Source organism: Octopus bimaculoides, chromosome 17 (assembly GCF_001194135.2).
Source record: "Octopus bimaculoides isolate UCB-OBI-ISO-001 chromosome 17, ASM119413v2, whole genome shotgun sequence".
Taxonomy (NCBI): Eukaryota; Metazoa; Mollusca; class Cephalopoda; order Octopoda; family Octopodidae; genus Octopus; species Octopus bimaculoides.
In genome coordinates, this window is record NC_068997.1 from 177,380 (window position 1) to 191,069 (window position 13,690).

Sequence of the window (13,690 nt, forward strand, 5' to 3'; positions counted from 1 at the left end):
TGTGTGTGTGTGTGTGTGTGTGTGTGTGTGTGTGTGTGTGTGTGTGTATGTATGTATGTATATGTACGTATGTCTATATAAGCGGGTGAGATAGAAAGAGAGAGAACGCGCAAAATTTTATATTTTCTTCATTTCAAAAGATTATGTGAAATTTCCAATTAGAGTAGAGAATACTGGCGGCGTCCAGTTAAATATAGTTAAAATTATATTGTGAGCATAAAGCCCAAATGGCAATATCAAAAATTTCAATAAAATAGAAATTGAATTTAATGTATTTAATTCGTCCTTAGAAATAAAATTAATAACAGAAATTATTCAAAGTTTTAAAAATAACAATTTCCTTTGTGAATGAAACATTGAAATGTCTTGTTTATTCGGGCAAAAACAGAATCGAATGATTTAATTATACTTGAAAGTGTGTGTGTGGGGGGGAGTATAAACATACATGCACGCACATATTTATTTATATGGCTATATATATATAATATCATATAATACGCTGTAAGCATCCATGATCGATAATATTTCGATTCTCTAACCAGTATTGAGTAGTCACAGTAAATTGAATGCCTAAAAAGCAATCAATTGCAAACACAGAGTAGAACAGTAACAAATTTTAAGTGCAGCACAAAAGATAGTGCTGCAGCTGGCATGGTTGCAAACATAACTAAGCCATACACACCCTCACACGAGACCACCACAAATAATAAGACCCAGGATGGCCACTTATGCCGCCAAGCCGACCATCACGCCAATTCTGATTAACATCAGGGTCATCCTAGTACAAAACAACAGTAGATGCAACATTGCGTATGTGAGGGATCTTTCTGCATGCAATCAAGCAACATGCATTGCACTTAAGGAAATACATCTGTCTGCAAATATAAATAATGCAGATACACATACCAATGTATACCAGGAAAGCAAGAAGTCACTGTGGAGCTACGTTGTACATTTGTAAAGATCTAACGTCACTAAACTTGTTGTCACCTTCAACCTCGGTCTGTGACTCACTCGTAGTGCATTTAAAGCAACTTGATGTGCTAATATATGCACATTATATCGACCCCACCCCCGATGCTTCCTATCATGATGGTAAACTTAAAGAAAGTCTTAAAGTGATTTAAAGAAAAAAAGTACTAAAAAACTTGATCAACGCAGCAATGTACTGCTGATGGGTGGCTTCAGCTTGCCCAACTCTGATGGCCGGAAAGCTACATAATCTTAGGAATGACCTGCAGAACGTAATCAAGCAGAATCTCTGCTTGATCTCACGAAAATGAGGTTCATGGTGCAAATCATACTTTCTCCAACAGCTTCACTAACAATATGAAACTTATCCACAATGTGAAGTTATCACCGACAGTCTTCTTAGACCATTACATGACAGGATTACGATATAAAGCATTCATATCAATAACGCAGCCATGTGCGTTAAATTTGTACAGACCCCAGAAGGAAAAGTGAAGTGCTACATAAGCAATTCCAAAGTATTTTCACCTCTCCACTGGGAAATAAACAAATAACCAAACTTGATGAGTTCTTCAACAACGCTTATTTACATAGATAGGAGGCAACAATCAATTACATCGACATAAAGGAGAAAGATGTAATATCGGCCATGAACGAGTTGAACACATGCTCAGCAACGGCCTAGATGGATTTCCAGCTGATCTTTTAAAGACATGCAAGAAAGCTCTTGCAAAACCATTAAAGATGCTTTTTCAGAGTTTCCTTGCATGAGGTAAACTTGCCAAAATATTTTTTAAAAAAAGGTATGATATGACCTGTCCATGAAAGAGGAAGCAGAGCAAATGCTAAAAATTACAGGCCTATTTCTCTGACCTCACATGTTAGCAAGGTCATGTATTGCATTGACAGAGGTGACTGATCGTGTTCCTGAAATAAAACAACTTGCTCACAAACACACTTCAAGGCATTCGCCCTGGGATGAACTAACTCACGCGACTACTACAGCATTACGACTGGGTACTGAAACAAAAGCTCAACAACTCGAATGTGGATGTCATATACCTCGACTCTGCCAAGGCTTTCGACAAAGTTGATCATGGGATGATATGTTACAAGCTGCGTGATCGTGGTATCACTAGAAAACTAGGAGAGTGGCTGAATGATTTTTAAAAGGCAGAAGTCAAACAATTGCAGCCAATGTTGCTCTCTCTGAGGAACCGCGTATTCTCAGCGGAGTCCCTCAGCGAACTGTATTTGACCCACTTCTGCTTATGGTGGTTCTCTTAGACGTACCTTCAACCATACAGTCAAGCACTTTCATTAACTATGCTGATGATACAAAAGTAGCACAAGCGGTCGAGATTTGTGAGGCGTAGATGAGGAAGTTTTCGAAGAACGTCTGGACAAATTTTAATCGAAGACTCCAAACGAACCCACGTTGCAGTACGAGGTACAAAGAAGAGCAGCTCCGTCCAATTCGCGACTTGACCAAAAATAATAGAGAAAAGAAACCCAATCACTAAAAGGCAGCGCCCCAGCATGACCTCCACTTCTGTTCCGGCTGAAACCAGTAAAAGATAAAAGATGTGTGTGTGTGTGTGTGTGTTTGTATACACACACACATATACGAGATTAAGTAAAAATTATACGCACTCTTGATCCTGTAATTTATTAAAACATAAGTAAAGGTTGATCAGTTATACCATTTTTAGACATAGCCCCCTTGTATTTCGATGCACTTCTCCCAGCAGTCTTCAAGCTTGCTTATTTCATTGGAGAACGTTTTCGGTTGGTTGCACAGCCATTCACACACCGCCTCCTGCGCTTCTTCGTCCATAGCAAATCGATAAACTCGTAAAGCATTCAGAGAGATGAAACTCGAAAGAGCCAAGATCTTGACTGTATGCAAAGGTTGTCGTGGTTGATTTCGCACACAGAACCAGGACTCATTTGCAGAGAACATGCCATCTCATCGACGCTCGCTCGCCGGATCACCAGAACTATCTCTCTCCCCCTTCGTGTCTCATGCTTGTCCGGCCATTTCAAACTTCTCGATCAACTCATACACACTACGCGATAGTGTGATATTCCCAAAGCCTGCGATGAATTTCAGCCGCTGACACACCTTTAGACCAGAGAAATCGGATCAGTGATTTCTGCTCTTCCTTAGGGCACATTGCCAGAGGCCATGTTTATTCTATAACACAGGGGAAAAAATAAAACTAGAGCAATCAAGTTCAAACGTTGGTGACGTAATCACAAGAGTACCACCTTTTAGCAGTTCGAAACTTGAAGTCATTTGCTTATGAAGTTTCTGAAAGCAATAAGGAAAACAGAAACGATCTAAAACCAAAGTTTTCCAACCCTTTTGAAGCCGGACGAAATACCACTAAGCATATTACCTTGGCTTGCTAACGATTCTGCTAGCTCGCCGCCTGAGCTCGCATTTTCCCAAAATGTACGCTCATGAATTTAACGATTTTTATATCTCTTTCTTTTAAGAACAGCTTGATGTATTAGTGAAAAAATTGACGGCTTTGGAAAGCATAAAGATTAAAGCCGTAGTTGAGAAAAAATTAGCTGAGATGGTGAGCTGGAAGTCATCTGAATATTAGAAAAGCGTTACATGTACTATGATGACTCGCATTCGGTGTCAAAACGCCGACACTACGATTGCTGCTTTATGCGCCGTGAACACTGTTGAGGCTGTAAGACGTGACACAGACATCATGAAAACCGAGTTCCCTCAAACTGTAATGGCCTTTCGGTGTGTCTCCAGTGAGGATGACGTCATGCCGCCCCACATCTTTGAAGTGTGCCTTAGGCTCAATTCAGACGGCTATGTGGAGAAGCTGCTGGAGACTGTGGTCAATCTCTGGCTGATGAGGGTTGCTGCTGGAAGGCCATATGTGTGGCAACAAGATCCGGCCCCTTGCCATGCCCCCGGAATGAGTTAGAAGTGGTTGTCGGAGAATTTCTACGACTTCTCCAGGCCCAATTTCTGATCGAATTCTCCCGATTGTAATCCTATGGATTACTATGTGCAGGGCACGGTTAAGAAAGACAACAACCGCTCTACCTGCAACAAGGCCGAGATGGTGGCCAAAATGAAGGAGGTGTCCGAATATCTTCCCATAGACACAGTGAAGAACGCATGCGCCAGGTTGCGGAGCCGCCTTGAGTCTGTGGTGAGAGCTAAAGGTATTTACTTTGAGTTACCTATTATCCCCTAGCAAATAATCTAGTTCATATTTTTTTGCTTTCTTAAAATAAGTTTATTTTTGGATGGGATGTTGTGTTTCCCTTTCTTTTAATGCAAGCTGTCGAATTCTGCCCGAACACCTTGTAAATGACTATCGTGAGCGAATGTTTTATATTAGCTATACATTGATTTTATTTTACAACTAGAATACTTACATTTTCGTGTGTAAGATATGGGAAAATAATATCTATAACAAAAGCTGATTGCAGGCATGACCGAATGCTTATGAAGTCAGTATTGTAATCGTGTAGTCCTGACTTCGATTTCTCTTCGAGGAATCTTAAGCAAGTGTTATCTTCCATATAACGCTTCAATTGATCTCAAGTATTGTGAGTGAAATTGTTTTGATGGAAGCGGTGTATCAAAGCCTGTCAAAGGAACTGTACATGTGATTAAGAAGCGCCGCTCTTGTTACATGCTGTATCACGTCTGCGTAGAACAGGCTGTTGAATAGAAAACCACATGCACTATAATTTACTTAGTTCCGTTGATCGATTACCTGAAACATTCATAGCCGAAACCGACGAAAGATTCACACTGAAAGCATGATGTCTATAACTCAATCGCTGACTCGGAATTAAAGTTTTTTTTTCTTTATATACAATGTTCTCGATAGTATATACAAGGTGTTAGTTGAAAAGGAAACAGTCTCTCTGGATTTTATGTTCATCGTTGTTCTGAATATAATCTTTCTCATGTTGCTCCTTTGTGATATTTTTTATTATTCTATGTCAAAGTCGCTGTCTTCCTCATAAACTCAAGAGAAATCCGTAGAGACTTAGAGGTGAATAAGGGTAGCAGGAAAATGCTATACGTTTTCCATCACACTCCAGTTGCTTTCCTTAAAATATATATATGACCATATGCACTCAAGAAGGACGTAATAAGCAAATCAATCTAGTGCTTGTTAGATATGCATAAAGACGGAATAGTCAAGGCCGGAATGCATTTTGGTGATAAGTCTATTCAATGAGGGCTAATCTGGGACTTAAAAGCAACTCGACAAGATTGAAAAAGAATTCCAGACATTCAATATTGTCATTTCTTTTTCTTACCCCAAAAATCTGGTGACGTAGGATGGTAAATTTGCCCCTTATCATTGTAATGGAATTCATTCGTGGAGCGAATTATTCTTGTGTATTTCCGTTTACCTCGGCTATTTTACCCTCGATAAAAGAAAGTCTGACGTTTAAGGGCTGTTAACACTTGTTGCTTCTAGAACTATCAATCACCAGTGAACCTATTATATTTATTAATCTTATGGCCTGTTCTTTCGTTTGGCAGAACAAAATAGAAAAGGCACTATCAACAACATTTCATCCGCAAAAAAAAAAAAAAAAATTGCTTCAGCAATAATGACGTTTTATCTCAGGTTTTGGAGAACTTCGAGGCAAAAGTAACTTTTCTATAAGACCTATCAATTCTCATCAAACCAGAGCAGTTTCAGGAGAATGATGATGCCAACTTCAGGTAGAGTTTATTTGACAATCCTATTAACCCTGGCAGGATGTGACTACATTGGCTGTGATGAACTTTGCTGTCAATTTATGCATTACAACGACATTTGGTTGGCTCACATACAACAGTATTGAGTCTGAAATCAACTAAGATTCGCATATCAATTTGGCTTAATACGTAATAGTTTAATTATTGCCGACAAACGTGAAAAAAAATGCTTTTTCTTTAACGTATGAAGAGAGAATTTTTTAAAGTATAAAGTCTAAAACTAGTAGTTTTCTTGCAAAATATATTCGAGTGATTTATTGTCATTCTAACATTTCTAAAAAATCGGTTTGTCTCCTCTATTGATTTTGGGCTCAGAAACTTGCAGAGAACAATATTTAAAGAGCAAAGGTTGGTTGAATTGTTATTAACTCAGCTCAGTTCCTTCACTTTAGATAATATGTACTTCTAGAGGTTTAAACTCTCAATTATCCTGTATCTTTCTTGTCCCTTTCTTTCTTTTTTCTCTGCATTCATAAAAGAATGGAAAAGGAGATGAGAACATTCGAATGTTCTGTTTTTCTTTTCTCCACATCATTTCATGTCTAGTTTTCTTTTTTTCTCTAACGCTTTCATTTCCTTCTTTTTTATCTTTTTCTCCTTGATGTTATTCCAGCTTTGTTGAAATTGGTTTTATAAGATTCTTTCATGTACAAAGGTTCAGAAAAATAGATATTTTAAATAGCCGTTAGCTTAGAATACTAAATAACCAAGTTAGTCACTCGGTCTTTCTATTTTGTTAATTTTCCAGCTTTCTAATAGTAGCTTAACGAGTCGCTCCTTCTGTTCTCAAAGGTGAATCCAGATAGATTACACACAATAGTACGGACGAGTAGCTTGTTATGTACACTAAGCAGTAAATACACAACACCACATACATGCACATACACCCATATTTATGTATATTCTGTTTGGTGGCCCGCGAAGCAGATAAAGCTATAACAATGTATAAATATTGCGTTAAAAAACACTTTGGACAGAAAAGGGTGAAGGCTGCCCGTACATATATATATATATATATATATATATATATATGCATACATACATGTGTGTGTGTGCAAATCAGTTGATGAATTACTCATAGTTACACACATGAGAATTTCACATGCTTATTTTTACCAAATAAACAAATATCCCTGTCAAGGCCAATAAAAGAGCTATAATGTGATCCTTCAGACTGCTAAAAGTAGCAGCCAAATGTCACCAAGCATTGATCCTGTCTTTTTTTTTTTACACATCGAATATTATAGTTCGAGATAAGCTGTTTCTGACAAAATAAAAAAAAAGAAAAATGAATCGACATTGCTGGAACATTTTAATAATATATATGCTCGAATAGGGATGACTTAAGGTTAAACTGTAACTTAAACCAATATTACAAACTATATGTAAAAAAAAAAAAGACAACCTAACCCTAACACGTATCATACTAGATTGTATTTTGTGGGTCGCCTTTTGTTTGAAACATAAAAAAAAAAAAAATTACGAGTTTCAAAAAACATTTTTTCTTCAGTCAAAAGCAAAAATGTGTTTTTTCTTCTTTTTTTTCCACAAAAATAATTACTTAAGTCAGCTTTGTTTACAACGTCTATTTTTATCATATCGATCTCAAAGATCCGAAAAATAGGATCGAACCCCGAGGAATAAAGATTTATTGAAAAAGTGGTGAATGTGAAATGTTTACTCTTATATTTAACTACTTAAACATTCACCATTAAGAACGCTTAAAATAAACTATTAGACTCATTGTAATCGCACAAAAAAACAAAAACAAAAAAAAACAATACATTCCACACACACAATGAAATCTAATTTCTGATTTCAATTTCTCCATTGCAGTTTGTTGTTCTGGCCGAATTCCAGATGAGCAGCGTCTTTACAGAGATTTGATGACGGGTTATGAAAAATCTGTTCGTCCCGTCATAAATGCATCCACTATATTGTTAGTTCGCTTTGGTTTAAGATTAAACCAAATTGTTGACCTGGTATGTTGAGAATCTCTTATGTTTGTTTTTGTCATTTCGTTTTTCAATACAGTGCCACATTCCCAATACAGAAGATATTATTGATTAAGTAGCACTTCATGTTTGTGTGTTTCGCGCGCGCGCACACACACACACACACACACACACACATACACACACATATACACACATACACACACACACAACTTTGGAGTGTTAATTTTGGAGTTTATTTACCCTATTGAGCTCATCCACAAGTACAGGCTAAAAGGCAAGACAGTAATCCAGAGACTGAAACAATTGTAAATTGATGCAGTAGAAAGACTTGCCTACACCATTCTTCTTGTTTGTAATCATATATTCATCGAAGAAGACAACTATTTCCTCTGATATGTATTTCTCATAAAAAAAAGGACATTTAATTTGAATATATCAAAACTAAAAAGAGTTGGACAATAGGGTATCGGAATACTCGACGAAGGATAAAAGAGGTCGAAGGTTTGTACTGTGGTACCAACAATATGCAGTGTCACCTCTGCTAGTTAATAGAGAGCATAGCTTTGTTATAGTGGTAGCACTGTTTAATTAACAAGTGTTTTTTGTTTAACAAAGTTGGTTTGTTACAATCGCTATTGCATTGGAAAAAATGTCTTGTGACTCCTCGATGCAGCCTTTTGCGTCCCCCCCCCCCAATTCTTCCACTGTCGACTTTGTCCTTCTCTGTGCTCGTAACATAAAGTACGAGGGTTGAGTCGAATGAATTGACTGATACTAGTAGCTGACAAGCTTCTTCAAGTAGTGACAAAGTGACTGAAAATCGTATCCAAATCGACATAGCGCTGCTTTTACGGTAGAGTAGTGTGTAAACTCAAACTAGTCACAGCATCACTATCAATGAGCAGCGTCTCAGGCATTATTAGTCTTGAAAGAAATAACGGTAGAACGTTTCGCACAAAAAACCAAGTTAGCAGAAAAAAAAAATTGTTAATTTACTCAGGTGAATCCAACTCCCAACATGAGTGAACTTAGATTAAACGCCCAAAATTTAATGTATGATAATTCTTTAATCCCGTTAAACCTTTTTATTGCAACTGTACGACAATCCAGAGTTAGTCTTGTAGCGGACTGGATGAAAGATGTGATATCAAATCGATATGATGTAGCGTGTAGATGTAACGCTTCAAAGTTCTCACATCGGAGTAACCAGTAAACATCGAAGAATCAACACCAAGAAGGAAGAAATATTATTTGTATATGTTTATTCGTTTGCCCGACAGTTAGTTAAAGAGACAGTAGCAATTCTAGGGATAGTGACAACAAGGTTGGCTCGCTGGTTAATAGTTGATAGTGTAGGAAAAAGGTTGTCTGTCAGTAGAGAGTGAAAGAGTAAGGAATGCACGGTGCTGACTAGAAAGGAGGAAAGGATAGAGGTAGCATCGTCTTTCTTGCAGCCGAGGAAAGTGCTGCTCTTGGTCATGGCTGACTCAAAAGAGAGTGTTACTCTGTAAAACAATGGGAAAGCATCAGATTGTGGTTTAAATAATTTATTTAATTGACACCTCGCTCTTTATAACCCTATATACACGTTAAGATAAAATGTATATAATCCAATATACATGTCACCTTATATTTTAAAAATACTTTTTACAGGTACTTATAAAATCACAGGGTGATCCCAGCTGGAACGCCTTTCAATTTAGCTCTGTTAGATACGCATGATCTCGGGTTGAACAATGACAACAACCAAAAGTATTATTTAGAAAGCTCCCATTTTAATTTTCTTTTTTTTTTTCCTAATTTATAATTTCTTTCTTCTTTCCAGGATGAACGACATCAGGTTTTGACAACTAACGTATTTATCGACCAGGTATGTTGGAAGTTTTTTTCTTTTCACTTTATGAAATCTTAAAAATTACTTTAAAACGCATTTCTTTATTTTTCACATGATAATTTATTTTTAGAAAAGTATTTTAATTGCTTAATCTTGGAAGGGTTGTTATTGTTCTGGAAGTGTGGGTTTGGTTTATGATGAGCAATATATCTCAAGGACTTCTGCTGGGAAAATGTAGACCATACATGCTCTTAATTACAGTATAACATTACAAGAAGGCTAAAAGAATTTGGTAATACTGAAGGTTCAAATTCCATTTCTGGTACAGTTAGGGGTTATATGTTATTCTGGTGGTGTACATATAGATTCTATTATATTGTCTTCAAATGTTTGCTATTAGCTCATCCAAGAATCAAATATAACATGTAGAAAGACTTCTGCAAAGATTCACGTTAAAATATTTGTTTCAATATTTAATGAAATATTTGCTATTTAGGAATGGTCAGATGAGAACTTATATTGGGAGCCTGGGAAATACAATAGTGTGCGATCTCTACGTGTTCCAGCAAAAAATGTTTGGCTACCGGACACATTTATCTACAACAAGTAAGTAAATGTTTTATTGATACCTGTATTATGTAATACATTTTAATGTTTACTATATACTTGATATATAATAATAGATTTAAACATGAATGCACACACATACATATACACACATACACATATATGCGCATGTACATATATACATACATACATATATGATATATACATATATAGATATACATAAATATGTTTATATATATACATACATATATATATATATATATATATATATATATATATATATATATATATATACACCGATTTAGTTCCATATCGATTAAACTAGGCTAAAAATCGGAATACACTGGACCAGAAGGTAATACGATGTCAGAGTCAGTGCGTGACCTGGGGGTTCAAATGAGCAATGATGCAACATTCCATGTGCATATTACCAAGATACCAACACTGTGCAGGTGAGTGGCTGGGTGGACTCTGAAGATATTCAGAACAGGAATGTTTTATTGTCCTCTATTGCGTTTTTGTTCCATTATATGTATGTATAGGGAAGGCGCGTGGCTCAGTGGTTAGGGCATTCGACTCACGATCGTAAGGTCGTGAGTTCAATTCCCGGCGACGCGTTGTGTCCTTGAGCAAGACACTTTATTTCACATTGCTCCAATCCACTCAGCTGGCAAAAGTGAGTAGTACCTGTATTTCAAAGGGCCGGCCTTGTCACACTCTGTGTCACGCTGAGTCTCCCTGAGAACTACATTAGGGGTACACGTGTCTGTAGATTGCTCAGTCACTTGCACGTTAATTTCACGAGCAAGCTGTTCCGTTGATTGTATCAGCTGGGACCCTCGTCGTCGTAACCGACGGAGTGCTCCTATATATATGTATATATGTGTCTGTGCGTGTTTGTATGTGTACGTACATATCTTTGTATTCACCCCAACACCTACGTTGAAAACCGGTATTGATTTATTTATCACCACGTAACTTAGCAGTTCGGCCAGAGTAGCCGTTTGAGTAAGTACAAGACATTTTAAAAAAAAAGTACTGGGGTTGACCTGTTCGCGACTAAACAGTTAAATGTGATGCCCCGGCGTGGCCGCAATCCAATGAGTGAAACAAGTAAAAGATACCAAGCGCTTCCTTACTCGCCGTGTACTTTGAAATGGGAAATGTAAATCGTGAGAGATTTTGCTTTTATTTTAACAGATTGAACAACTACAGAGAGGCGCCCTTTTGTAAGAGACAACGGTACTATAAATATTATTGGGATATTGTAGTGATAAGCCTCTACCACTGAATATATACTACTACTATTACTACTACTACTACTACTACTACTACTACTACTACTACTACTACAGCAATTTTCTTTAAAGATCTCGTTTTTCGTGATTACATCCCTTCCATAAGATTTAGACTAGATTTTCGAGTCCCCCCCCTGTTAAAGCATTTGATTGGCTTGTACTTCATAATGGATAGAATAAACCACCAGCACCGCCGCCGCTTCCGCCATCACCACCGTCATTACTACTACTACTACTACTACTACTACTACTACTACTACTACTACTACTACTACTACTACTACTACTACTACTACTACTACTACCACCACCCACCACTATATCAGTGCCATCGTGAATGGGAAAATCCAGTCGAAAAATAAGTGTATCCATTTTAAATTTTAAAATAGCATTCCGTCGGTTAAGATAGCTGTAGTAGTAGTATAGATCCAATCAGTGGAAGAACTTGCTCATGAAATTATCGTGCAAGTATTTCTCAGGGAGATTCAATGTGACACAAAATGTGACAAAGCTTACGCTTTGAATTACTGGTACAACTCATTTTTGCCAGCTGAGTGGACTGGAGCAAGGTGAAATAAAATGTCTTGCTGAAGGTCACAGCGCACCGCCAGGAATCGAACCTTACGATCGTGACCCGAGTACCCTAACCACTAAACAATTCACCTTCACCATTTCAAATTTAATGAGAAAAGATACCCGATTGTGATCGGATGTCAAACGTGTAGAAGCGTTGCGTTGATACAGATATTGCAAATATATTCAGTATGAAGTGTTGATCTTATTAATTAATCATTATGTTTTCTTGTAATTAGTGCAGATGATGGCTCAACCGGCTTTATGCAAGGCACATATGTGTTGGTCAACTATAATGGCAGTGTTCTCTGGCCAGTACCGGTCAAATTAAAAAGTTCCTGTAAAGTTGATATTACATATTTTCCGTTTGATGACCAACAATGCATTTTACGATTCGGTTCCTGGATTTACAGCGGTTTATGGATCGATTATATTACAATGATGGAGGGCAACCCGGTCGATTTGACCACTTACGTCAACAACAGTGAATGGGATTTACTGGATATCAGACTGGACAAGAATATACGCACCCACTCCTGCTGTCCCGATCCTCACCCAGATATGACATACACTCTATACATTCGTCGCCGAACTTTCTACTATATATTTAATATTATAATTCCCTGTGTGATGTTATCGGCATTGACGCTGTTAACATTTTGGCTTCCACCAACGTCAGGGGAAAAGATCACCCTTGGTCTCTCAGTATTTTTAGCCTTTTCGATGTTCATGCTTCTTATTGCTGAACAAGTTCCAGCAACATCCGAGTCTGTTCCGCTTATTGGTAAGTATTCACTTTTTCCCAAATATGTCTTTTGAAGAAAATTGAAGGAGCTATAAAAATTGTTTGTAAAATTTAACTCTAACCATATTTTTTGCATTACACCCTTCCGATGAAATTTGATATAAAAAATTATATTTTGAACGTTGATATTTTTTTAATGATTTTCGTTTCTATAAAATATCCAACGAAGGGAGTCTCTAAGTAGTTGCTCATCCAACTAGGAAATGATTAGGACTCCTCTACTATACATGAATATATGACGGAATGGTATGTTTTTGGTTAGGTGTGACCACAACTGCTATTTTAGGCGCAGGCGTGGTTGTGTGGTAAGAAGCTTGCTTCCCAACCACGTGGTTGTCTGCTACTATAGCCTCGGGCCGACTAAAACCTTGTGAGTGGATTTGATAGACAGAAACTGAAAGAAGCCTGTCGTATACATATATATATATATATATATATATAGTAAATGTAGGATAGAAGATGGAATATACGAGAACTTTTAAAAATCAATCACGGCAATTGTTTCGACACGTCTAGCAACGATTCCTCACGGGTGGGACACTTAACCGGTTCAGGAGCATTCGGTGGTGCAGCTGTGTCTCATCGGGTGGCAAATAAATACAACTCGTTAAAATAACAGCTCCACGATGAAACGTTTCATTTCGTAGATAGAAAAGCAGCAAAACGAAGGAAATATCTTCGTTTATATAGCATATCAAAATCCCAGATACAAATAAGTAACGAACACGCAATACAGCGAGAAAAAATATCTGTTAATAGATATGGGTGTATAAACGCCCTCGCGCAAGTTACATGGTGCGTGCACACTCGCTCATACAAGCTTCCGCGAAAATGTAAGCATACGCACACATGTGGTTTGGTGCACTTACGATCACAAAGCGGGTTAAGTAGCTACTTGTATATATATATATATAT

General features: G+C 37.3%; 1 protein-coding gene across 3 annotated transcripts in view; it reads left to right on the forward strand.

Annotated features, from left to right (window-relative positions):
- LOC106869327 (neuronal acetylcholine receptor subunit alpha-10) overlaps window positions 1-13,690 on the forward strand; it is a 64,996-nt gene that overhangs the window by 32,556 nt on the left and 18,750 nt on the right. For all 3 annotated transcript variants that reach the window (XM_014915032.2, XM_014915030.2, XM_014915031.2), the window contains exons 3-6: window positions 7,577-7,722; window positions 9,524-9,568; window positions 10,029-10,138; window positions 12,210-12,754. In XM_014915032.2, coding sequence (XP_014770518.1) covers window positions 7,577-7,722; window positions 9,524-9,568; window positions 10,029-10,138; window positions 12,210-12,754 — 846 coding nt within the window. The remainder of the gene's footprint in view (window positions 1-7,576; window positions 7,723-9,523; window positions 9,569-10,028; window positions 10,139-12,209; window positions 12,755-13,690) is intronic.